The sequence below is a fragment of the Xenopus laevis genome, chromosome 6L, assembly GCF_017654675.1.
Source record: "Xenopus laevis strain J_2021 chromosome 6L, Xenopus_laevis_v10.1, whole genome shotgun sequence".
NCBI classification, from domain to species: domain Eukaryota; kingdom Metazoa; phylum Chordata; class Amphibia; order Anura; family Pipidae; genus Xenopus; species Xenopus laevis.
The window spans coordinates 63,592,509-63,619,752 of record NC_054381.1 but is presented as its reverse complement, the minus strand read 5'-3'; the positions used below and the strand labels follow the sequence as shown (position 1 = coordinate 63,619,752).

At 38.2% G+C, this 27,244-nt stretch overlaps 1 protein-coding gene across 5 annotated transcripts in view; it reads left to right on the top strand.

The window, feature by feature from the left end:
* ddc.L (dopa decarboxylase L homeolog) overlaps positions 1–27,244 on the top strand; it is a 48,810-nt gene that overhangs the window by 13,267 nt on the left and 8,299 nt on the right. For all 5 annotated transcript variants that reach the window (XM_018266142.2, XM_018266141.2, XM_041565195.1 and 2 more), the window contains 6 exon segments: positions 4,025–4,159; positions 14,384–14,527; positions 17,878–17,944; positions 19,334–19,428; positions 22,460–22,527; positions 24,232–24,308. In XM_018266142.2, coding sequence (XP_018121631.1) covers positions 4,025–4,159; positions 14,384–14,527; positions 17,878–17,944; positions 19,334–19,428; positions 22,460–22,527; positions 24,232–24,308 — 586 coding nt within the window.

Genomic DNA, 27,244 nt, shown 5'->3' with positions numbered 1-27,244 from the left:
TTCAGCAAAAAAGGTTGCACTTGACTGAGGTTTGTCTTTTTTCAACCTAAATTACTGTTACGTGATAGCCTTTTTCTGCAGTTGTCAAAGCACATTTTCGGGTGCCGGCAAAGGATTCTCCCCAGGAACCATGGGCCAAGGTACCAAGTTTTATATCATGATCCAATTTCCAACCTTTGCATATTAGTTAAAAAAGAATCCCCAAAACAAAGATCTTTTATTTTTGCCATCATTCTTAATGAAAGCAGTGAAGCCTCTGATTGTCGCCTAATTTCACACAACACTATAAACAATATAAATATAATCTAGTATGGATTTAGTGTAATGTGATTTGTTTTGAGGCCTTTGTAATATTGATTTCCTTTCTCCTCTTCGAATAGAGCAACAAAAAAAAAAAAAAAAATGTTGTTTTAGGGGAAATGCTAAGAATACTGAGAAACCCATTACAGAGCCAAACTGTAATTGCACTGTTGGCAAACTCCTGCCTGGGAAAATTGGCCTATAATTGCATTTGAAAACCTGCACCTTTCTGATGCATCATTATCAGCTGCTGTGTCTGAAGCAGCACTTGAAACCAGACAGGCAGATGAACAAAAACACTTGGTATATGGGATCACTGCCTCTGAATTTTATTTCTCCATCTACAGTACATGCTTTGCCATGGCAACTACTGTTAACCTTTTCATTTCTCAACACAGCTTAACCCCTGACTTGTTAGATAAGCGTCTGACATAATATTCTCTGGAATTGCAAAAATCTTCAAATTGTAATTAAAAAAAAAAGGTTTCATTTGCTAACCTACTATTTAACCCAATCCTAGAAGGGTGCCATTAGTTTGCTCATCCACTTACAATATGGAACCAGCATAAGGTTTTGGAAACAATCCTTGTGGTAGAGTAAGACACTCTATGTGGAGTGTATAAAGAACACTAGGCTTTCAAGAACCTGCTCAATAACCAGAGCAACCAATCAGTAACAGCTCTGAAGTCTACTACTAGTTAGAAACTGAAAGCAAAAGGCTGGTTGAGCCTTAAAGTATGCTGCCAAGGATGCAAGGCGTTTTGTGGCAGTTACTCTGTGACACTGTCCGTCCATGTGGCTCTTTCCAATTCCTTCTTCCCATACTCCTTGGCAGATAAGCACTGGTCAAAAACAACTGCCTCCTTTACTACTAGTACTTGGTACTATAAGTACTTCCTATCGCCATACTGGAGATGTGGATAATAAAGACTGCAATCAGGAATCCGCAAAGAAATAGCTTTCAAACTATATTCCTGGAATATTTCAAAACTTTGTTCCTAAAATATTTCAAAACATGAAAGAGCATACCACTAAATTTATGTCCCCCCCCTTCACTTATTTCCTGTACCCATTGGCCAGCTCTACCAAAATTAATGTGATCGAGCCCTCTGAATTCTCACTACAAGTTCACCTTCAGATTTAAATTGCACGGCTCCCTCTATTCACAGCCAATTTCAGTATCCCCAAACAATCGCAGCGGCAAATAAAACACAATGACAATAAAGACTTGGTAAGCTTGACAAGTTTTTGGGTCATGTTTTTGGACCATATGGTCAATCACATCCCTTATTTGACATTCCCAGGGACATATTTTCATGCTTGTGTTGCTCCGCAACTCTTGAATGCGGCTCACTGTGTGCGCTATATAAATAATGTTCTATATACCAAAATGTAACTCTTATTATAAACGGACAAACTAGAAGTCAAACAGAGTGGAAATCATAGTACATAATACAATCACCCCACATGGAAATAGACTATGTTCTATTGTATGCAATTTCTGTGTACTCCTAATTGTATATGGGCAAAATATGCACTAATCATTTGTATCAACCTATTTCCAAATACAATTATAAAAGTAACAAAAAACATTACAATATCATTTTTATTAACTTGTTATCAAACAAAAAAACATGTTTTTAGTCAACTCTCGATATGTAAATTATTATATCTTAACTACTGCCTTTGATTAAAAAGTTTATCTTATGTTGATAATTTAATTTCCTCTGTTTGGTGTGTTTCTTTTTTGAGCAATGCTAACAAGATTAAGGTATAATGATCCATAGACACACTACTGTAACAAGTATTGCTGTGCTTTGCCTTTTGCAGAAAAGCTGTTTGCGCTACAGTAGATTGGAATAAAAGGATTACACTTGTTTGCAGCCGCTCTGCAAGAGCCGATACTGATAATACTCATTCAGTAAATATTTAAAAGCTGTCATGCTGCCGTCAGCTGATGATTGCTAAGCATGTGGTTATTGTCAGTGGCTCATAAATCTGATTTAAAATCAGCAGTGAAAGAAAAGCTGCAAGTCTCCCTCTTTATAAGGAGATTGCATTTGCTAGAAGTACAGGATATCATTTTAACCTGGATGTGATCATTATTCTCGTTTTCAAAACCTGCAAAATTATGAATTATCGTTTAGATGTTAACATATGTAATAAGGCTATACATATTTATACCGGTAATATAACAATCAATTCACATGTATTGGATCTGTTATCAGGAAATCCTTTATTCAGAAAGCTCCGAATGATGGGAAGGTCATTTCCCATAGCCCCAAAATTCAAGTTTTAAAAAACGATTTCCCTTTTCTCTGTAATAATAAAACAGTAGTTTGTACTTTATCCCAACTAAGATATAATTAAACTTTATTGCAGCCAAAACATTACTTTTTTTAGTAGATTTTTAAGGTATGGAGATCAAAATTACAGAAATACCTCTTCTATTGAAACCCCAAGTCCCAAGCATTCTGGATTACAGGTCCCTTACCTGTATTATGTTAACTAGATAATCAATATATTAATTTAATATAGTCATCACTGATTTACCAAGGACTGCATTGTCTTTAGATCCAATTTTGTTATGTGTATTAAAGGGGAACTCCACAAAAGCATAACTTAAGCTTTTTGAAAAGTTAACATCATTTCAAGCAACTTTTCAATATACATCAATTAAAAAATATGCAGACTTTTCATGATTTTTAATGGGTTCTGACAGTTCCCTAAGCCTAGCCCCCTGCTCTTCTGTTAATCTGTTTGACTACTTCTGCTGAGCTGGCTGACTACTATTACTTAGTATCAACAGCCAACTGTCCTAAGACTGCATCCTCCAAACCCCACAATTTCCTGCACACATGATTTCAATAAGGAACAGAACATCACAGTGCAATGCATTGTGGGTTAGGTAGTTCCTGCATGCTGTCTGTAAGCTGTGGAGAAGTTGTTACAATGTGTAACATCAGTGCTTTAGTTCCTCCTTCCCTGCCAGGATTTCAAATGATGCAGAACTGTTAACTAGCTGGATTGCAGCATAGGAATTACATTTATTCATACTTTTTGAAGAAACTGTGATTTCTCAGACGGTAACTGTGTTTGGTATATTAGGGGTTTCTGTGTTATGTGGGCCTCTTTTGGTTTGGAAGCCGGATGTTCCCCTTTGACATTTTGGTCTATCCCCCTCTATGATGTCACCTGTGAGTTGTAACTAATGGGTTAGGATCAGGTAAGGGTTCTATTGTTCCTAATCTACTCATCACTAAGGCAGTCGAAGGCATCAGTGTAGCATGACTCTATCATCTGGGGGCATTTGCTAAATGTTTCTTATTATAGCACAAAGAGCCCAGTAATTATCCTAAGAAAGTAAGAGTAACCAGGGCACATTATTTTTAATAAACCTGAGTAGGTATGGTAAAATCTGAACTTTTTTGCTTTGTTGAAAACTTGTGAAACAGCAAATTTTTAACTATACATTACGGATAAGGGAATTTTTTCGGGTGAAACAAGGAAAAATATTTAGGTCATGCCTAAACCTGAGCATTTGTCTAACACGGTTTGGTAACAACGAAAGAAAATCTATGGCAGCATTGCCCAGTGAGTGGCTGTCGGAAAGGTTTGTAATAACATTTGTAAAATCAATTAATTTTAATATAATATAATTGTTATTATTATTACTAACTAATTGAGTGGTAGAATAGTGTGTATTTCCTCTTCTCATTCCCAGGGCACTGCCAGCGAGGCAACTTTAATGGCGCTACTTGCTGCCAGAACAAAGGTAACAAGGAGACTTCAAGCAGAAAATCCCAAATTAACTGAAGCAGAGATTGTAAGTCGTATGGTGGCATACTCTTCGGACCAGGTTTGTTTGGTTTTCATTCTTTAACTAGAAATATGTATTGCACAGAGAGCAGTTTGAACATGCTATGGGTACAGGCGCTAGGGCTTTCTTTATGGACCCCAAGGGCACTCTCTTCTGTACCAATAGCAAATGAGCCATTTTATCACTTTGTATCTAAGTTTCCACTTCCCCTCTTTGTCTAAATGAGCCTTTCTCTTGTTTAACTCATGTCAAATAAACATTAAAGAAATGTCACTATAAGTAATGAATCTAACATAAGCACATCTTGTACAGGAATAGGGTCTATTACCTGGAATTCTCGGGACCTGGATAAGTGGTCATTCTGTCATGTGGAACACCGTGCTTTAAATGCTGTTAAAAATATTTAAACATTATGAGACCCAACAAGACTTTTTTGCCAACAATATGTATTTATGGTAGTCTAGTTAAAATCAAGTACAGTTATGGGATCCTATAGTAATAAGTCAAATCAACTGGACTTGCTGTATTTTTCTTTTTCCTTGAAGAAGTTTTGCTAGTCACCCGACTGGCTTTCCAGTCAGATGACTAGCACACACTTCTTCAAGGAAAAAGAAAGATACAGCAAGTCCAGTTGATTTGACCTATTAATAGTATAGATATACCATGATCTGAATGATTGAGAATCTTCACAGACATGTTATGAGATCCATTATCCAGAAACCCATTATCCAGAAAGCTCCAAATTACAGAAAGGCCGTCATTTTAAAAAAATAATTTCCTTTTTCTCTGTAATAGTCAAAAGTCAAAGTACCTTGTACTTGATCCAAACTAAGATAAATGTAATCCTTATTGGAAGCAAAACCAGCCTATTGGGTATATTTAATGTTTAAATGATTTTCAAGTAGACTTAAGGCATAAAGATCCAAATGATGGAAAGATCCATTATCCAGAGAACCCCAGGTCCTGAGCATTCTGGATAGCAGGTCCCATACCTGTACAAGTTACTGGTGCCAATTTTCTACCTAACATCAAATCTTTACATGTGGTACTCATTCATGCTGATCCTAAAAAGATTAATGATAGTTGTAACCGTTAATCCAATAATGTATTCCACAGCAGAAAAACAAAGTTTGAATCCTTTTTTTTTCTGCATGTGATACGCTTCAGTAGGGATGTAGCAAACGGCGGAAAAAATGTTCGCGAACATATTCGCGAACTTGCGTCAAAAATTCGAACGGTTCGCGAACGTCGCAAACCCCATAGACTTCAATGGGAAGGCGAATTTTAAAAGCTAGAAAAGACATTTCAGGCCAGAAAAATGATTTTAAAGTTGTTTAAAGGGTGCAACGACCTGGACAGTGGCATGCCAGAGGGGGATCAAGGGCAAAAATGTATCTGAAAAATACATTGTTGACACAGCGCTGCGTTTTGTGCTGTAAAGGGCAGAAATCACACTACGTCACTCAGGTGATGTTTCTGGACACGGAATGTGAAAAAGCTCACACAGCTAGGTGGCACTTGGTTAAAGACTGGGCAAACAATGCCTGCAAGGGCAACGTATACAGTAGTGGGTACGGAATATATTATTGCTGCTGTAAAAACATCACTCAGGTGATGTTTACGGACACGGAATTATTATTATTAGACAGAATGTGAAAAAGCTCACACAGCTAGGTGGCACTTGCATACCTCCCAACTGTCCCTCTTTTGACCACTCAACCCCCTGTCCCTCTTTTGTACTGGAAAGTCCCTCTTTTCTCTGAACTGAACAGCCAGAAAAAAACCAGTTTCTAACTTAATTAGCTTTTGGCAGAGAGCTCAGAACAGCTAACAGGTGCAAATAAGATACTTTGTAACAATTTTGACTCTGGTTGGTGCTGGTAGTGGTGAACTACTAGGAGGAGCAGCACACCAGTCCCTCTTTTCTCTGAACTGAACAGCCAGAAAAAAAACAGTTTCTAACTTAATTAGCTTTTGGCAGAGAGCTCAGAACAGCTAACAGGTGCAAATAAGATACTTTGTAACAATTTTGACTCTGGTTGGTGCTGGTAGTGGTGAACTACTAGGAGGAGCAGCACACCAATCCCACTCCCCAACACAGCTAGACTAATAGCACTGGGCTCTTATAGTAGCAAAGTAAAAAAACAAAAAAGAAAATAAAAGCAGTCCTTACAAGGACTATTGGGTTATTACAGCAGTCAGCAGATGAGATCAGAAGCAGTGCCCACAGCAGCTACATACAGAGCACTGCAGTAGAAGGTAGATTACTAGTCAGCAAAGCTACCTAACCTAAACTCACTGTCCCTCAAATCCCTGCAGAGTTCTGTCCCTACAATACAGAGCAGTATCAAGTAGATTACTAGCCAGCAAAGTTACTATCAACTGTCCCTCAAATCACTAACAGCTCTCTCCCTACACTATCTCTTCCAAGCACACACAGGCAGAATGAAAAAACGCTGCAGGGCTTCAGTTTATATATGGAAGGGGAGTGGTCCAGGGGGTGTGGGGGTGGTCCAGGAGGGAGAGCTTCCTGATTGGCTGCCATGTATCTGCTGCTCTGGGGTGAGAGGGCAAAAATAAGCGCCAGCTAAGGCGAACCCAAATTGGCGAACGTCGCGCGACGTTCGCGAACATTCGGCGGACGCGAACGGTCGATGTTTGCGCGAATTAGTTCGCGGGCGAACAGTCCGTGACATCCCTACGCTTCAGAGAGTCAGGATTCACACAGCACTATCTCCCCATTGAGCAGTATTGTTTTATTACCGAGAAAAATGCAAATCAGTCAGAAAAACTAATTGTTTGCTTTAACAGGAAATGGCTTTGCTGTATTTTGGAACCTAAAATCCTATCATTGCTTCAATTTTTACTATGTGTGATTTATTTGTTCGCCGCAAAAGTAAAAAAGCACGTTTTCTTAGAAAAAAAACCAAAACATCATGCTATGTGGTGGCGTGCTTTAAATGTTAAGCTTGTCTCTTAACCTTGTATGCTGATATTTAATACTTTAACTTGTTTAAAATGTCAGCAGATTATTAAAGTCTTTTCTCTTGAATCCAGTCAAATATTTAATTCCTGCTGGGAATATAAAGGACCTTTGGATTTGTATTCCTACTGTGCGGTAACAAGTCGGATGAGACTGGGTGTGTTTGCACTGCTTTAGGCTAAAAAGGCACTTCTGATTGCTTAGGTTTTATTTCCTGAAAGGGCAACGATACTGCACCTCCCCTTTGCCTTTAGCTGCAGGGCTCTTGCTGTGCAAATTTATTGGAGTGAGCTCTGGTCTTTGTGCACAATTGTTGATAAGAGATGGGAAATGACAGTTCTTACTAACTAGAGAAGGTTAGAGGGATTTCTAGTGAGTGTAGTGACCTATGTTAAAGCATACTGCAGATAACCTTATATTTCATTGAGGAAAAAAAGCTTCTTTTTTAATGAATGTCATATATCTGTATTATTATCATAATGCTAAGATGAAAAACAGTGACATGAGCCTCAAAGCAAAGATTTCAACAAGCTGTGTGCTAAAATATGCCTGTATATTACTAGCTCAGTCACTGAGGCATTCCATGACCATAAAAAAGCACAAGGCTGGGCACTGATTATAACTGATGACATCACTAAGCACCATTTTTATAAGGATATAATTTACAGGATATTCGTTGCTCTTGTGTATTATATATCTGTGTGAATGTACTTTGGATGAGATGTGCAATGCAAGTGCATGTGCATAAGGAGTCCAGGCTGACTTTTTCTGCAACATATGGCTGCGGCTGTGAGAAGATCACAACATGGAGCTTAATTTGAAGAGCATAATATTACTAGCAAATGCTAATTTCTTTTGTATTCGCTTAAGCCAGCACTTTTGGAAATTCCTGGAATCATTCCTAGAAAGCATGATATTTCTATATATAAAAAATCTTTCCTAAGTCAAAAATTTCATTTTCAAGGAACAAAATACGACTTTAACCCTTAAATCACCAAAAAAAATTGTCAAAAGGGTGGTTCAGGTTCATGTTGACTTTTAGGGGCAGATTTATTAAGGTCCAAATTGTAAATTCCAATTTTCGAGTTGGATTTTTGGTCAAAACGTACAAATTCGAGTTGGGAATAATTCAAACTCGAATTCGAGCTTTATCATACCTTGATCCTTGAAATAACTCAAATTTGCCTATTCAACGCCCGCCAAGTCAATGGCAGAGGTCCAGTAACCCATTTGAAGTTTTTAATAGCCTTTCTGACATTCAAGGTTTTTTTCAGAGAAAAAACTCGATTCGAGTTTAGTTGAATTCAATTCGAATTGGATTTAAGTTTTTGGGTCGGAAATATTCGTTCGAGTTTTTTCTTAAATAACCTTCCATTCGAGTTGTGAGTATATTTGAATTTATTAGAGTTCACATGAATTATTAGAAGTCACATCAATTCAAAATTCGACCTTTGATAAACCTGCCCATAAGTGTGTTATAAAATGGCCAAAACACCTTTAGCAACTTTTCAGTTGCTCTTAATTTTTTTATTTCTTATAGTTTTTTAATATTTTGTCTTCTTCTTCTTACTCTTTTCAGCTTTCAAACGGGGGTCACTGATCCCATCAGCTAAAAACTATTCCTCTATAAGGTTACTATTTTATTGTACTTTTTATTAGGTATCTTTCTGTTTGGCTCCTCTCCTATTCATAGCCAGTCTCTTATTTAAATCAATGTATGGTTGCTAGGGTGATTTGGACCCTAGCAATCAGATACCTGCTGAAATTCCAGTCTGGAGAGCTGCTGAACAAAAAGCTACATAATTAAAAAACCACTGTAAATAAAAGTGAAGACTTATAGCAGGTCATGTCAGAAAATCAAACTAAAAGTTAATCTGAAAATGAACAACCCTTTTAAGGCAATACAAAAAATGATGTAGAGTAGGGGTTCAAAAACTATGGGGCTGGCCCCTCTGTTGAGGCCTGAAGCAGTGGTTGGGGAGGCTGAAAATTTGGAGAGAATGACTATTTGCTTTTCTAGAAGTGGGTGATTTGAGTGGGAACACACTTATTTGCTGTTCTACATATTGTTGGAAATATGTCTAATTATGTCATACTCTAATGTTTTCCTACTGTATATCTATAATCATCTTATGAGCTAAGGGAGCCTGGACAAAGGTTCAACCTCCAAAGGCTTGAACCAAAACATTGTAACAACCACTGATGCAGAGAACAAACACACTACAATACAATACAAGTTTCAGCCTCTCTACTTTCCTCTCCTTCCCTCTCCACACATGAAGTTTATAAAGTACTCTGTTTAGCTATTCCACAAAACTCCTCCTTTTCATACAAACCAAGGACTTATAAATCCCACTCTCACTTAGTCTATCTTTCCTTTCTACTGCTGGCAGCTGGGGACATTTCCCCAAACCCTGGCCCTTACCCCATCCCAGTTATATCACGACCACGAGCTCCTTCTCTCCGGAGCAAATTCAATCAGTACAGAACACTAACTCCTATACCCAAAAACCCAGTTAATCTTTCATGTGCTCTCTGGAATGCCAGATCTGTTTGCAACAAACTCACCGCTATACACGACCATTTCATTGCAAATTCCTTTAACCTACTTGCGCTTACTGAAACCTGGCTCTCTCCTACTGACACTGCCTCACCTGCTGCCCTGTCCTATGGGGGCCTACACCTTACTCATACTCCTAGACCTGGTAACAGACCTGGAGGTGGGGTGGGTTTGCTTCTCTCTCCCCGCTGTACTTTTAAAGTTCTTCCACCTGTTCCCTCTTTATCATTCTCCTCATTTGAGGCTCACTGCATTAGGCTCTTTTCTCCTGTTTCACTCTGCATTGCTGTTATATATCGACCACCAGGACCAACTGCACAATTTCTGGACAACTTTGCAGCCTGGCTTCCTTACTTTCTTTCATCTAACATCCCATCCATCATATTAGGTGACTTTAATATACCCGTTAACAACATCAACAACTCTTTTGTCTCTAAACTTCTTTCACTAACCTCCTCCCTAGGCTTATCTTTGTGCTCAGACTCCCCCTCTCACTCCAATGGTAATGCTCTGGATCTCATATTTACCAGACTCTGTTCAACCTCCAATTTTACTAACTCCCCATTTCCCCTCTCTGATCACAATATGCTCACATTTCAACTCTCACTAACTCCCTCCTCACCCCCTGCTATTCCCCAAACACGTACTTACCGTGACTTGCAAGCTGTAGACGTGTCACATCTCTCTTCTTCCTTTGACTCTCTTCACTCTAATATCTCAGCCATCTCATGTCCTAATGTGGCTACCTCTGTCTACTATAGTACTCTCACCACTGCCCTAAATGAGCTTGCTCCTATAAAAACTAAACGTTCTCGACCCAAACCACTTCAACCTTGGCATACTGCTCATACAAAAGCGCTCCAAAGACACTCACGTGCACTTGAGCGTCGCTGGCGCAAATCCCGTTCAGAATCAGACTTTTGGAGCTACAAATCCGCCCTGCGCTCCTTTAGCACCAGCCTCTTCAAAGCCAAACAAACATACTTTACTTCACTCATTAACTCCCTTTCTAAAAAAGCAGCACAACTTTTCTCCACCTTTAACACTCTCCTTTCCCCTTCTCCACCCCCTCCATGCACATCTGTCTCTGCTCAAGATATTGCTGAGCACTTCAAAAACAAAATTGACACTATCAGAAGGGACATTACACTACTCAACCCCCCTAGACTTCCACCACCCTCCCTCCACACTGCCCAGTCTCTCCTGTGCTCCTTCACCCCTGTCACTGATGAGGAAGTCTCAAAGCTTCTGGCCTCTTCTCACCTTACCACCTGCCCGCTTGATCCAATTCCCTCGAAACTTCTCCGCAATACCAATCCTTGTCTAATCAAAGCCTTAACTCACCTATTTAATCTTTCGCTCTCAACTGGACTGTTTCCTTCTCAACTAAAACATGCTCTTGTCACCCCCATTCTGAAAAAACCCTCTCTTGATCCCTCCAATCTTGACAACCTCCGACCTATCTCTCTGCTACCTTTCATCTCTAAACTACTTGAGCGCCTAGTCTACAACCGACTTACCTCATTCCTCTCTGACAATAACCTGCTGGACCCCCTACAATCTGGTTTTAAGCCACAACACTCCACGGAAACTGCCCTGACTCGACTAACTAATGACCTTTTAACCGCTAAAGCCAACAATCATTTCTCACTACTAATACTGCTTGACCTCTCAGCCACATTTGACACTGTAGATCACCCTCTCCTCCTCCAGTCCCTCCAGTCGCTTGGCCTTCGTGACACAGCCCTGTCCTGGTTCTCTTCTTACATCACCAATCGTTCCTTCAGTGTCTCCTACAATGGAGTATCATCTTCTCCCCTACCTCTTTCTGTTGGAGTTCCTCAAGGCTCTGTCCTGGGACCATTACTATTCTCCCTCTATACTTCCTCCCTTGGCAAATTAATAAATTCGTATGGTTTCCACTACCACCTCTATGCTGACGATACTCAGATCTATCTCTCATCTCCTGATCTCAACCCAGAACTCCTAACTCGCGTCTCCTCCTGCCTGTCCGCTATCTCTACCTGGATGTCGCAACGCTACCTTAAATTAAACCTCTCTAAAACTGAAATGGTTCTCTTTCCTCCAAGAAACACCAGTAGCATCCCCGAAGTATCCATCATAGTTAACAATTCCACTATCATCCCCTCTCCCCAGGCCCGGTGCCTTGGGGTTATCCTAGATTCTGCCCTGTCATTCACTCCTCATATCCAGTCACTTATTAAATCATGTCACTTCCACCTAAGGAACATATCCAAAATACGATCATTTATCACCCAAGACGCTGCCAAAATTCTTATTCACTCTCTCATCATATCGCGTCTAGACTACTGTAACTCTCTTTTAATTGGCCTCCCCCTCCAGAGACTGTCACCTCTCCAGTCCATAATGAACACTGCTGCGAGGCTCATACACCTCAGCAACCGCTCATCCTCTGCCTCGCCATTCTGTCAATCCCTGCACTGGCTTCCGTTACCTTTCAGAATCAAATTCAAATTAATGACACTGACTTTCAAAGCACTTCACAACTCTGCTCCACCCTACATCTCTGAACTCATCTCTATATACTCACCCACTCGCTTACTACGCTCCTCTACTGACCTGCTACTCAACTCTTCTCTCATTACCTCCTCACATGCTCGCATTCAAGACTTTGGAAGGGCTGCACCCCTCCTCTGGAACGCTCTCCCACGATCTGTCCGACTTTCTCCCAACCTTTCTGCTTTCAAAAAATCTCTGAAAACGCACTTCTTTCGAGAAGCCTACCCTCACTCTGCTTAACTACCAAATGCAACACCACATACAACACCACATTTCTCACCCACTTACTTCGATCTTGCCCACTCCCACACCTTGTGTATTACTCCCTTCCCTTTAGACTGTATGCCTATGCATAGGGCCTTCCTCACCTCTTTGTACCTGTATTGATTGTGATGTTTGTTACTCCATATATTCTATGTATGTAATTCATGTGATGTAGTTGTATAATCACAGTTACTTTACAGTGCTACGCAATATGTTGGCGCTATATAAATACATGTTAATAATAATAATAATACAATAAGCAGGACTTTTGTTTCAAAGAAAATCTTTTTGCATGTATTGGTTATTCCAATCACATCAAGTGCATCACTTGCTTATTTTGTGTTGCAAGCCCATTAGTTTACAATTGCTGCTTCTCAGAAAGGAAGTTAAATAATCATTGATATCTGTGCCTAACCAGAATTCCCATGATAAAAGATTTACCATTTTTTCAGCTTTAGTATGCTTTTGTTTTCATAAGACTAAAAATTACACAAGACAAAAAATCCACTTTATCCTATTGGTATGAAATATATTTACAGAAGTAAACCACCTTATTATAATCCCAGGTGCAATGTTCTGACCCCCTCCCTGGGTTCTCCTTTGCCAGTGCATCCAGAGCCATGTTAATTTGGTTCTTGCCAAGTGGTTTCTATGTAAGGGACAGCTTTAATTAAAAGGAGATCAATAAAAGAGTCCACACTTAATACCCGTTGAGCCTCCTCTTATTCATTTGTGCTCCTCATTTCTCTATTGCTCCTAAATAAAAGCACTGTCTCCTAAGGGGATTTAGGCTGGGCACATTCATCACTACATCTTCTCAGCTGCCCAGCTCTGCCCCACCTAACTTGCTGTAACAGAATATCTTCTTCCACATCTGGTGCAATTTTGTTTGGGGAGGGAGAGCACCAGGTCCGGACTGAGAATTAAAATAGGCCCTGCCATTTCAGGTGCACAGAGGCCCAATCAGCCCACAAAGAGGCCCAAGCAGCCCCCACCAGCCCACTAACTACTGACTTACTATGGCACCTTATAGCAGCCCCTCTGGCATTTGCCAGAACCCACAGATTGCCAGTCCGGGCCTGGAGAGCACTGAAAACAGCAAGATGTTATATTTTTCTTACAGGAATTGAATATTGAAACCTATAATAACAAATTAACACTCCTTCTGCAGAAGTTTCCTATATTTTCTTTAAAGGAGAAATGCCTTTAATACGAACATGCTTATTCATCGATAAAGGATGCTTAATAATTACATTTTAGAAATATGATTTCTTACTTGGTTTTGCAAATTCACATTTTCCCTGCCTGTAAACAACAGTATTGCTTTGCAGGTTAAAAGAAACAGCCTGTTTTGTCTGTGACTCATAGCATTAAGGTAGCCATACACGCACCAATATTATTTTGTACGAAATAATTTTCTTATGATATTCGGTGCGTGCATGGCAGTAGACAAGCTGACTGATATCGGTTGCACAACTTTAGTAAAGATTTACTTAATATATAAGCACCATAAACAAAAAGCTAATAGAGATATATGAAACCAATTTATTAAACATACTGCAAGTAGGAGCAGATTGGACAGACTGTTCTTTCGCTTGAACAAAATTCACTTAATTGTATTACGTACCAGGCTCAGTAACAATTTATGTGCCTACACAAAACAAAACCCTTGTGACACTTTGGGCTCTAACTAAAACACAGGGTATTGACCTCTCTAGAACTTGTCCTCTTCTGGAATTCACAGCTAAAATCAAAATGTAACTCCACAGAGTGACTATAACTTTTTTTTCTTTTTTGAAATCAGCAGCTCTCCACACTGCTTCATTCTTTCCACACAGTTCTTAAATCTCTCTCTCTCTCTCTCTCTCTCTCTCTCTCTCTCTCTCATGTATTTAATAAAGTCATGTGATTTCAGGCACACTCATCAGTGGAGAGGGCTGGACTGATCAGTGGAGTACGGATGAAGAAGATACCATCAGATGAAAAATTTGTAGCTCGTGGTCAGGCTCTTAAAAAAGCTTTAGAAGAAGATAAAGCAGAAGGCCTCATTCCAATTTTTGTAAGTGTAACTTTACATGTATTATCAAATGCTTAAAATAAATGTCTATGTCTATAGAACCTGATTTTGTTTATACATTTGGAATAACTATTTTCTACAAATCATATTAATAGGGACATAAACCCCTGTGCATGTCTAACATTTACTCTCACTACAAAAGGGCTCATTCTGAGCCCTTTTGTAGTTAATGGTATTGTTTTTATTTCAGTTTTTGAGATGTTTATATATAAAATACTTGATTCATTTGTACCCGGCAATGTATATTTTTTATGGAATGAAACAATAAAATAACCTACTTACCTGTCGGGAAAAACTGTAATACACTATATAGAATTTCTATCTTTATTTAGACATTAAGATTCTATATCGAACAAGCGCACCAGACTCAGGAACATTTTTTGTATACTCTGTGGATCGGTGGATTCACATAAATCTCTGGTGCTGCTGACCATTTCCTTAATTGGTATCTGTGCAGTGCTCACACCTGATTGACATTAATAAATATTTGGTAATACAGGTGTTACATCAATGACCCAGTGCTCCCCGCTGACTGTGTGTACTCAACCCAACTTGATCAAATCTTTGTTCAAGGTCTGGTAGAAAAAGCAGTGAGATACATAGGATATTAATCAGTGATACGTAGTAAGTTTAAACTAGGTCAGCTGAAACTCAGAGCTATGTGTCTGAAACTTCTGTAATAACTTTAAATTAAAGCATCCTCACTTCTGGCAAAAAGAGGAGTTCATAACTCTCATTTGCAACCATTCAATAATGAGTCAATTAAAAAGCATACATGTTTTTAGGAGATTTTTTATTTTATTATTTATTATTAATTGTACTTTTTAAGTGGATGTCCTTTTTTGCCCTTTAAAGGAGAAGGAAAGTCGTTAATCACTTGGAGGTGTATTTACTTACCTGAAACCCCAGGCTGGTGCTCCTATCAGCAGAACACTGCACTGGCCCGGGGTTATTCCAGCGAGCACTACATAGTGCTCCTCTTCCGGCTTCTGGTAGAAAAGCCGAATTTTTAGTTAAAGTTCGGCTTTTCACTCTAAGGGCTCTTACAGACGAGCGTTTTTACCTGCGCTCCCCTGCGCTCCGTTTTTCTGCGTTCAGCTACAGGGGAGCGCAGGAATAGACACATTACATTTTTTCCAATGGGGCTGTACTCACACAGGCACGTGTAGGCAGGTCCGGACTGAGAATTAAAATAGGCCCTGGCATTTCAGGTACACAGAGGCCCAATCAGCCCACACAGAGGCACAAACAGCCCTCACCAGCCCACTAAATACTGACTTTCTATGGGACCTTATAGCAGCCCCTCTGGCATTTGCCAGAACCCACAGATTGCCAGTCTGGGCCTGCGTGTAGGCGCCGAACACAGGAAAAATGCAGCATGTTGCGCCTACACGTGCCTGTGTGAGTACAGCCCCATTGGAAAAAATGTAATGCGTCTATTCCTGCGCTCCCCTGCGGCTGAACGCAGAAAAACGGAACGCAGGGGAGCGCAGGTAAAAACGCTCGTCTGTAAGAGCCCTTATGCGCATGCGCAGCCTCGAGAAGACAGAAGAAGCCGGAAGAGAAGCATTCCGTGTGCTCACTGGAATAACCCCGGGCCGGTGCAGTTTTCTGCTGGTAGGAGCACCGGCCCGGTACTTCATTACCTTTTTTGTTTTAATTTTATTCTTGGTAGCATTTTGGACCTTAGACTTGGTGAGAACTCACATCCATAATGGTTTCTAACATTATAGCTTTTCAGCAGACACTTTATATGCTGTGTAAAACTAAATTCACTGAAAAAATGGTGTAAAAAGCAGCGCAAAATAAATAAATGGTGAATTTATCAAGGTGTGAGTAATTTTGTGCCATGAAAAACACCAGATTTGCAGATGTTATTTTACATTGTTTCCGATGGTCACTCTAAGTCAAACCGCGTAAAAAAATGTACGTAATTTTGTTGTGTGGTGAATTATCCTAATGTTTTTAATACAGCATGATAAAATATGCTCCTAAAGCTCCCCATAGACGCGACGATTCTTCTTGCCGAATGACCGATTTTAGGGAAGCCCGACCAATCCTTCGAAATTGTTCGAACGATGGTATTCGAACGATCGTATTCGAACGAACGTATTTGAACGATCGTACTTCTTACGATTTTTCGGCCGACATCTGGCAGGAAATTGATCGGCCAGGTCAAAAAATCTTTGTCGGTCCCAGGGCAATCTATCTATGTTTGCAGGGCCAAGCAGGCAGCTCCCCTTTGGTTTCCTGGCAAATTGGTCTTTTTAGTTAAATTTAGTAAATTCGTACGATCGTACGATCATTCTGAGAAGATCGTGGTCTCACGATCAGGATCTGATCTTTTAAAAATCTCAACATCTATGGCCAGCTTATTTGATTAAAAATTCTGTAGTTTTTCTAAAATAATGAAGTTAATGTTCACTATTCCTCTCTCAGCATCTGTTTCTCTTGATTATGTCTTCATTCAGCAGTTGGGTGTCAGATATTCATTGACAGTTAGATCCAATATATCTTAAAGGGGGCTTCTTTTGCCTAGAACATGTATTAGAGCTCACTCAAATAACTGATTCCAGTACAAACAAAATCTAACAAAATAACTGCATTTTTCACAAATTCTGCATGTAGAGAGACAGGATTTCTGGTGATTTTAATAGAGTGAGCTCTAATACATCTTCCAGGCAAAAGTATGATGAAGTATGATCAGTATGATGAAGCTTATATAAAATTTTCATTTTGCAATAGTTCCCCTTTTAAAATGAAGCATAGACATACAAGAAACATCAATACTTTTAGGGGGTTATTGACTAAAATCCGAATTTATTTCATTATTTTGATTTAATCATTATAATTTTTTTGGACTTTTCAATGCTACATAGAAATTCTAGGACTAATCATTGTTTCATATTTTTCACCCGAGAATGGTCCATATATGATACATTTGGGCAGTTTTTCTTAGTAAATATGGCCTTATATTAAATACATACTTATTATTTCTTTTTAAAACTGTTTTAGTTCTGTAGCCCTTGGTGTTAAAAGTCTTCCCTATTAAAGTGCTGCATTTTCTTTAGGAATTAAAACTTGACATCTCAGACTAAAGATCTCTTTATCCTTTTCCTGTCATGTAAAAATCAATTGTTGATATGCTCTATAAATGTCTGCTTTCCGAAAAATTAATGGATCATAATAGTTTTTATTTACTGTTGGGTTTTTATGTGTAAATTTGTCCCATTAATATTTCTATGGCAATAAATATGATTCAACATGCATAGTTTGTTGGCAGTATCTTAAGATAAACTATAACTATAAGTTTTTCATCTATTTTTCCATAGTTCTGTGCCACTCTTGGGACAACGAATTCCTGCGCATTTGATAACCTAATGGAACTGGGACCTGTCTGTGAGTTTTTAAATACTGTAAACTCAAGTTAAATGCCTGATAAACCTGGGAAACTGTTAAGGAAAAAAATTTCTCCAATGTGTTTAGAACTTTGTTGTCTCAAAAGATTTCCGTCTCTATTGATGGCAGAGATCAAGTTATGGTGCAGGAACATAAAAGTACTTCAAAGGAGTTGTAGTGGCAAGCTTGGTTATTATTGGCTACTTAAATAAAACATTATTCTAAGCAACTTTGCAATATACATTCATTACAAATTTTTTTAATGTAATGCTATTGAAAGCAGTTCTGTCTGTCACTTTATTTGCCTGGTAGGCTCAGACTGTTGAATAATGTAAGACAAGGCAGCTGATTAACAGACCTGTCTTTGCTGGGGAACTATGACTTTTGCAACAATGTTTAAAAAGTAACAACCTGGAGTTAAGTAAATACTGCTTTCAATAGCAAGTGTTTAATACACATTTTTAAATGTGTCAATTTCGTAAAAACTAGCGATGCACCAAATGCAGCATTCGGCTGAAACCTAACACGTTTTTCAGGATTTGGATTTGGCTCAGTAATAAGGGGCAGATTTACTAAGCTCTTAAAATTGTTCGATCAAACGATTTTTATTCGATTGTTCGATCAAAGTATTTGTGTTAAATCCTTCAAATTCGACATTCGACCCATGATAAATCTGCCCCTATGTGTTATCAACTGTACCATATCTGCACCCTTAGGGGCAGATTTATCAAGGGTCGAATTTCGAGTGTTAATAAACCCTCGAATTCGACCTTTGAAGTATCGAATTCGAAGGATTTATCGCAAATACTTTGATCGAATGATCGAAAAAAAATCGTTCGTTCGATCGATAAAATCGTTCGAAACTAACGATTCCAATGATTTTAAGCGATCGATCAAAGGATTTTTATTCGACCACAAAAAACTTGCTGGGGAAGGTCCCCATAGGCTAAATTGAACCTCAATAGGTTTAAAGTGGTGAAGTATGAAGTCGAAGTATTTTTTAAAGAGACAGTACTTCGACTATCGAAATGGTCGAACGATTTTTACTTCGAATCGTTCTAATTATTCGATCAAATTTGACCGAATTTGACCCATTTGATGGTCGAAGTACCCAAAAAAATACTTCGAAATTAGATTTTTTTTTTTAATTCGAATTATTCCCTCGAGTTTAGTAAATCTGCCCCTTAAAGTCATATTATATATTTTTGGTTCACAGTTGATACTACTACTACTACTACTGTATCTTGGATTTCTGTATAGTATGATGATCTCTGTTTAGTAAAGTGGGGATAGCATGGTTGGCAATCATATCTACATTTCTACAATTCTTATGCCAAATTTTAGCACTCTTTAATAAATGGATAATTAAAAATGTTCCTGTTCCGACAGGTAATGCTGAAAATATATGGATGCATATTGATGCGGCTTATGCTGGTAGTGCCTTTATCTGCCCAGAATTCAGATATCTCATGGAAGGAGTGGAGGTAAATGCATATGTTTTTTTCCCTTCTATCTCAAATACTGAAAGCAACTGTTACATTAGAGAATATAGGCCACGTTAACCAGTTCCATGGCAGAGCCCAACACTTGCACATGTGAGCGTGCATGCTGGGCTTTGCAGCTTAAAAACTTCTTTCATTGTAAAAGGGGCTACCTAATTAGAGGGGGCTACAGAGCTAGCCTTGCCCTTAGAAATAATATGCCTAAGGAATCTTTGTACATTGCTTACCCATTCCAAAATCACCTCATGGAAATATGCAGTATTTTCAGGCTTTATATTTCCCCAAGATCGTTCCATCTGTCAAAAAGTATTTTAGATTCCGAAATATGATTCTCTTGAAGTATGTATGACACTATATTTATTATTAAAGTAATGCCCTGTGACAGTAATTCATATTATGGACTTGATTTTGATTAGAGGTTTAGTTTACATGATGAATTAAGGATGACTTTTACCATCCATGGATAATTTCACATCATATTTGTTTACACATTTACTATCTGGCACTAAGGTAGAGAATTACATCACAACCTGAGAAACTGATATATAGATATCTATGTACTTGGTATAGCAGGGCTTTCATTTCCTGGCAGTTAGAAATGACTCACATTAATAAAAAAAGGACGATGGCAGTGGCTGTCAATCACTGATAACTTGGTAGGTTGAAATTCATAACCACTAATCTGATGAAAGGAGAGGGAGGCAATACAGAATTCAGCCTCTTGTAATTTCCTGTCCATTTTCCCTTTTAATTAATTGTATTGCCTTTAGAAGGAAATGAATGAGAGCTGCTTTTAGCCTCACAGCATCTGTTAGCTGAACAATTCAATAGGCAGCTGACAAGCATGTACGGCAGTTTTATTATTTCCTGTTTACTTTAACATGTAGTTCCGTTCAAGAACATACTGCCCCAATGAAACTCATTCACCATTCACAGTGGATTGGGGGCTTTTGTACTAGAAATACACCTGTTGGATCCAAGAAGTAATATATTAACTAGAAACCAAAAACTAAGAGTTCTTTCTAAAAAACAAGCAGGCTAAAGAATTACATTTTTTTTCCAGAAACATACACAGGGGCATTAAAAAAGGTGCCACTATATCCGAAAAAGGTGCAAAGTGTTGTCAACTTCTTATAGATAAGTGTATTGAGCTCCATTGATTATGTAATGCATATGTTACGTGCCCAGGGCTATAAGAACCTCCATTATCCCTTTTTCTGACATGTAATAATATAATAAAGTTATAGCTGACCCGAATGGTCTTTGTTCATCATGACAAATGATTTTTGCACTCCCCCTTTTCTTTAGCTTTCATATACTGCTTATATTATACTTTGGAAATGTGCAGCAACAAGGCAATATGAAAACATTGCCTTAAAGGAGAATTCAACCCTTTACCAAAAAACCCTACCCCCACCCCATGTAGACCCTCTCCCTCCTCCCTCCCCAGCCTAGCTGCCCCCTGGGGAAATGCCCTTAACGTTTTACTTACCCCTCCCTGCAAATTCAGGCATCGTAGTTCACCACAGCCATCTTCCGGGTCTTCGGTAATCTGAGATGGAGACTAGCGAAGCGGCACATTGCAATTTACCAGTCTGCGACGACTGGGCATGTGCCGAAATGGACGGAAATTGCTGAAGCGCCGGGCGAAGACCCCGAAGATGGCTGCGGTGAACTCCAATGTCTGAATCTGTGCCGAAGGGTAAGTATAAAGTTAGGGGCATTTCCCCAAGGGCAGCTAGGCTGGGGGGAAGGAGGGAGGGTGGTCTACATGGGATGGGGGGTTAGGGTTTTTCTTGGCAAAGGGTTGAATTCTCCTTTAATGGTTGTGCAATTGGGTTTAATTTTTATTATTTGTGGTTTTTAAGTAATTTATCTTTTTATTCAGCAGCTCTCCATTTTGCAATTTCACCTGGTTGCTAGGGTCCAAATTATCCTAGCAACCATGCATTGATTTGAATAAGATACTGAAATATAAATTGGAGAGTCCTGAATAGAAAGATGAGTAATAAAATTTAGCAATAACAATACATGTGTAGCCATACAGAGCATTTGTTTTTAGATGGGGCCAATGACCCCCATTTAAAAGCTGGAAAGAGTCAGAATAAGAAGGCAAATAATTCAGAAACTAAAAAAATTTAATAATGAAGACCAATTTAAAAGTTGCTTAGATTTGGCCAATCTATAGCATACTGAAAATTTACTCAAAGGTGAACCACCCCTTTAAGGCCTATAGCACATTTTCTGGTGGTGACATAACTTGATGTATTGGTTTCACCAGTCATAACTGTACAGGTATGAGACCTGTTATTCAGAATACTCTGGACCTAGGGTTTTCTGAATTAGCGTTAAATCTGCTAATAATAATTTAAAGTGTGGGCGTCATAGGTGGAAGGGGGGATTAGCTCCCACTCATTCCCCACATAGATAGGCAGAATTTTTGATGGGGAATTGATTGGAAGGGAGGGTGCCTGGGAAAGACCTTCTAGCGGTTGCACTGAGTAGATGCGTACTATATTTCATTATCCAGCAGTAAATGCTCACCTCCTCCGATCCACCTCATGCTTGGGGCGTTTTAACTATATGTATTTTAGGGACACGGCCCCACACTGCTTCCAGGTATAAGGAGGAGTATGCTGTTTGTTTTCTGTTTTTGACTGCGTGTATACCCATATACCTTTTATTAATAATGACTATTAAAAGTTAAGATTACTCTTCTGAGCTTAATTGATAAGCTGGAAGGTCATTGCATGGTCTACATGTAATAATTTAAACATTAGTTAAACCCAATAAAATTGTTTTGTATCCAATAAGGTTTAAAGTTGGAATCAATTACAAGGTACTGTTTTATTAGTATAGAGCTTTCTGGATAATGGGTTTCAGGATAACTAATCCCATATCTGTATAGGCCTTCCAGCAGGCAGTCTAGATTTGGCCATGGCCAGCAGTAAGAATTTGCTTTCATTAAATAACATAATATAATGCTTTCTTTCTTTTCATTTATTTTTTTTAGTTTGCAGATTCATTCAATTTCAATCCACACAAGTGGCTCCTGGTTAACTTTGACTGCTCTGCTTTCTGGTAAGTCAAGAATAGGCAAAAGTTTCAGAATTCTGTGTCTTATCAAACGAATATCATGGCTGGAGTTAAAAAAGAGGGGAACCCAGCTAACAGGGCTAAAATTTAACTCCAGGTACTTTTAAATGAAAAAAAATAATGATTTTTAGAAATTCAGATTTTGCGAATATATAAATATATTTAGATTTTGATGGACATCTCAAATCCTGTTAGTCGGTTTTAAGAATTATAAAATATGGGTAATAGAATGACTGTAATGTATGCATATTACTTTTATCTATGTGTCTCCCCAAATGAACTACCATTTAGCTGGAGACCCAGGGCAACTGCACTTTTCTCCCTTTAAGGGTTAGTACACATGAGGAGATTCGGGGAGATTTAGTTGTCTGGCGACTAAACGCCTCTTCTTCTGGGCGACAATCTCCCCGAACTGCCTCAGTGTGTCTTCCCATCCGCTATAATGAAAAGTCGCCTGTGCTAAAGCACACGCGACGCTTCAGGGAGATTGTCACCCAGAAGAAGAGGTGTTTAGTCGCCAGGCGACTAAATCTCCACGAATCTCCTCATGTGAACTAACCCTAAACCAGCATTGAGTTATATGTGTAATATAAGAAGCCAGTTCCAAACATGACATCATGGCTTAACAAATGTCACTTATGATGAAAGAAGGATGATGTTAATCTTCACCCTATTACTGAACTAACTTGTTAAATAAACCAGATAGACGTGAGCCCCCTCCATCTCAAAGGAACCAGTGCTATCACTCATCTCTTCCCTTTGTAGTGAGACAGTGAGAGTATAATGGAAATTGTATACTGGCTCATCAGAACAATCCCATTTCCTGCAAACAAATCCAGCATTAAACAGTTTGTTTAAACAGCACACACAAGTTAATGACAGTATCTTTTATTGTTTGACTGGAAATGATGCATGCATGTATTTAATCTATTCTTATTCACCCACAATGCAGCCAGTTATCACTGTAGCATAATTGTGACCAAAAATGTTGTACTAGAAAATTAAGCATAACATTGGCGGGACACGGGTGTTCACTTACATGTCTTTCAACTTGTTTATTGTTAAGAAAAAAAAAGGCACAATGGCAAAAGATGAATAGACACTATTTAATTATCACTGGGCAAAATTGCACCTGGGCAGTAACCCATGGCAACCAATCAAATATTTGCTTTTAGTGTTCTACAAGCAACTGGCTGAAAAAAAAGCTGATCACTGGTTGATAGGGGTTGCTGACCACATGTAAACTGTCCAGTGTTGGTAAATGAGCCCTAAACTCTTATTTGGTATTTTAATGCAGCAAGTTTGAACTAATTTTTGAGCCCAATGCTTCCACATATGCTAGTAAACGATTGCCTCAAATGATGGGTTCATCTTTTTTTTGGGTACTTCCCAAAAAGATTTTTGAAACAGCAAAAACTTGTGAAATGTTTTGGCATCAATTGGTGTTTGTGACTTTTTCCAAGCCGTGCATTTTTTTTATGGGCTTTTTTTCTCTAAATTTCGCCCATCACTAATTGCCACTGTTGCAGGCACGTGGGTGTAGTTACAGCCTTTTGTGAATATTTTCTAATAGTAGTATATTGTGTTTGCAAATGTTTGTTATTGTCATAAACTAGACTGCATGGTGCAGTATATAGTTGAATGCATAGTAGATGTGCCATCTACTCGAATTTTCTCTCATTATAACAGGGTGAAAAAAAGATCAGATTTAATAGGTGCCTTCAAAATGGACCCAGTTTATCTTCAGTACGACCAGCAAGAATCTGGTAGGTGTTTGGGCTTCTGCAATTAAAACGCTATAAAAAAAAAAAAACAAAAGTACCGTATGTGATTTTCCTGACATCAACATAGATTAGATGTGTGCCAGTCCCAACACTTGACTCAGTAAATGGAATGAATTCCTACCAACAATGTTCCAAAATCTAGAGGAAAACCTTCACTGCAGACTAGAGACTGTTAGCAATAGGAGGATCAAATTAATACTAATAACTTTGGTTTAGAAATTACATTTAGGACAGGTATCTGAATATTTTAGGGAATATATATATATATATATATATATATATATATATATATATACACATATATACAGTATCTCAGAGATGCTGTATTTTCAGACTCCTATTATTGTGCTTTAAAGGACATCACTTTCCCCCTGTTCATAGTAAATTAGCCTAAAAATCTTTAATTTTGTATAAAGTTTTTTACCTTACCTTTTTTGTGTTATGGGCCCTGTCAAAACTATAGCGTAAAGTTAAACTCATATTGAAATCAACATATTGTTTTTTTTATAGATATACAACTGCTTTGTATAATAAACAAGAGCATGCAGATCAGTTGAACATATTTGCTGATGACTGCTCTTGTCAGCTTGGATCTAATAAGTACATTTGTTGAGAACTTCAAAACCATCATAGCAGAAATGAATCTGATCTTTTTTCCCTTGAGGGTCAGGAAGGAAGGGAATATGGTATAAATAGTGCAGTAGCATCAAGTGATTACAATTTTCAAATCAAATCAAATGCTTGAGGATTTCCAATAAAGTATGATTTGCCTCATGGGGAAAAAGGTGGAATATATATATATATATATATATATATATATATATATATATATATATATATATATATATATATATATATATATATATATATATATATATATATATATATGTGTGTATATGTGTGTGTATATATATATATATATATATATATATATATATATATATATATTTTTTTTTTTTTTTTCTTTTCAAAGAGAAATGCATTGAGACAAGCCTAACATTTGTTCAGAGAAAGTTCAGTAATTGCTTTACCCAATGTGTGTGGTGAACATGTGTATGGGTGGTATCATCCATTGGTATATGCATGTCCGAACAACATGCAGAACAATGGTGCAAGACAGAAGGCCAAGGATAACTGGTGATCCTAAATAAAATATTGCAAATGCCCTACAAATGCTCCAGTCATAGTCCTGATTTTTATCCAAGTGAGAATCAGTGGCACTATGTTTACACTAAGGGGCCAATTTACTAAATACTAAATATTTCATTCTTTTCCACATCATATTTTTTAGCACTAAAAATCATGGATTATACTAATCACTCTTCACGATGGGGGGGGGGGAAATTTTACAATAAAATTGAGCAAAAATACAAATCATGCGTTTTTTAATAAAAAAAAACCCCCCAGAATCGCTCCGTTTTTTCAGGCTTGTTCCCGAAAAAGTCCTACTTTTTCGGACTTTGCCCGAAAAGTTTGAATTAAGTCAGATTTTCAGGCCCAGATTTGTGGAAAGGCCACCTAGGCCCAGGCCTGGGGCAGCAGGAATTTAGGGGGGCGGCATGCTGCCCAACCACACCCACATTTGTTCAAAAACACTGGGGATGCGCTGGAGATACAATTTTTTAAATTTACAATGCGCCAATCCCCATTGCTCCAGTCCAGATGATGAAAATTTGCACGAATAAAGGGGAGGAGACAGGGGCAACGAACTGTAGTGGGCTTAGGGGCGCCCACTATGTAAATCCGGCCCTGTTGGTAATTGTGGTTTAAGACAAAATTTGTTTTTTCATAGTATTTAAAACCTCTTAAACTACTAAATCAGAATGCTCATAAATTGCCTCCCAGATGCACAGGTGCCATCTAATTAACCTACACAATGTGAGGCAAATCTTACCCCAAATACGTTATATTTGCAAATTGTGACTTACTAACTCAGGTGTGATTTACTTTTTTGAATCTTATTTTAAATCATAAAATAATTTTACATTAAAAAACTTTAACTGCTTTAATGAAAAATGTCTAAAAGAACAACATTTAAAGGTGGAATTTGTTATGCAGTAAAATTAGAGAATAGGCCATATCTTTGCAATGCACTGTATTCTATTTCATAGTAAATAATAACTAACTGGCCACTGGTTTGGTTTATTCTACCATTCTGCCATTTTCAAATTTGTGGAAGTGGCAGTTTAAAGGATTACAGAAAGTTCTGATCCCTGTGCTGCTCATACAGATAATCCTTCTTTGTACGCTGCTCACAGACCAATCGATTTCACTATCCCTATTTATAAGTGATCAGTGTGGGAGAGATGAGATCCAAAGAGAGAAAGCTTTGTCATATACACAAATATATATCCCATATGTCACTAACGAACATTAACCAGTAACAATAATATAACTTGCCAGGTGCACTGATGTTTGCTTTACATTTAAAACATCATTTATAAGTAACAATATAATATAATATATTCACTTAGGGCCATATGACCAACCTACTGTGTCTGGCTCTTTACTACTTAAATAAGGGCTTCTGGATCTCTTTACTATAATTCTACTCCATTGCTCATTACAGGGCTTGGGATCTCATATACATAAGTCCAGTGAACCAGTATGCATTACTTTCCATCCGCAATTCCTTTGCTTTTAGAGGAAATCAGTTTCCCTACAATTGCAAGGTTAAACTATCCATTCATGTTCAAGTGTACCTGGATAAACAATTTTTTTCTGTGGAAACCACCTGGGTGTCAGCTATTAGTTTACACACACCTGTTTAGTAGCAGAGACGATTACTGAAGGTCTAGTTTTGACCCCCAATTTATAATTTGAATAAATGATAGGATTCAAGAACTGGGTGCTAAACTTAGGCAGTCCTCTAGTACAGCAAACAGTCATATAATTAATTAATGGCCGAGAAAAAATAA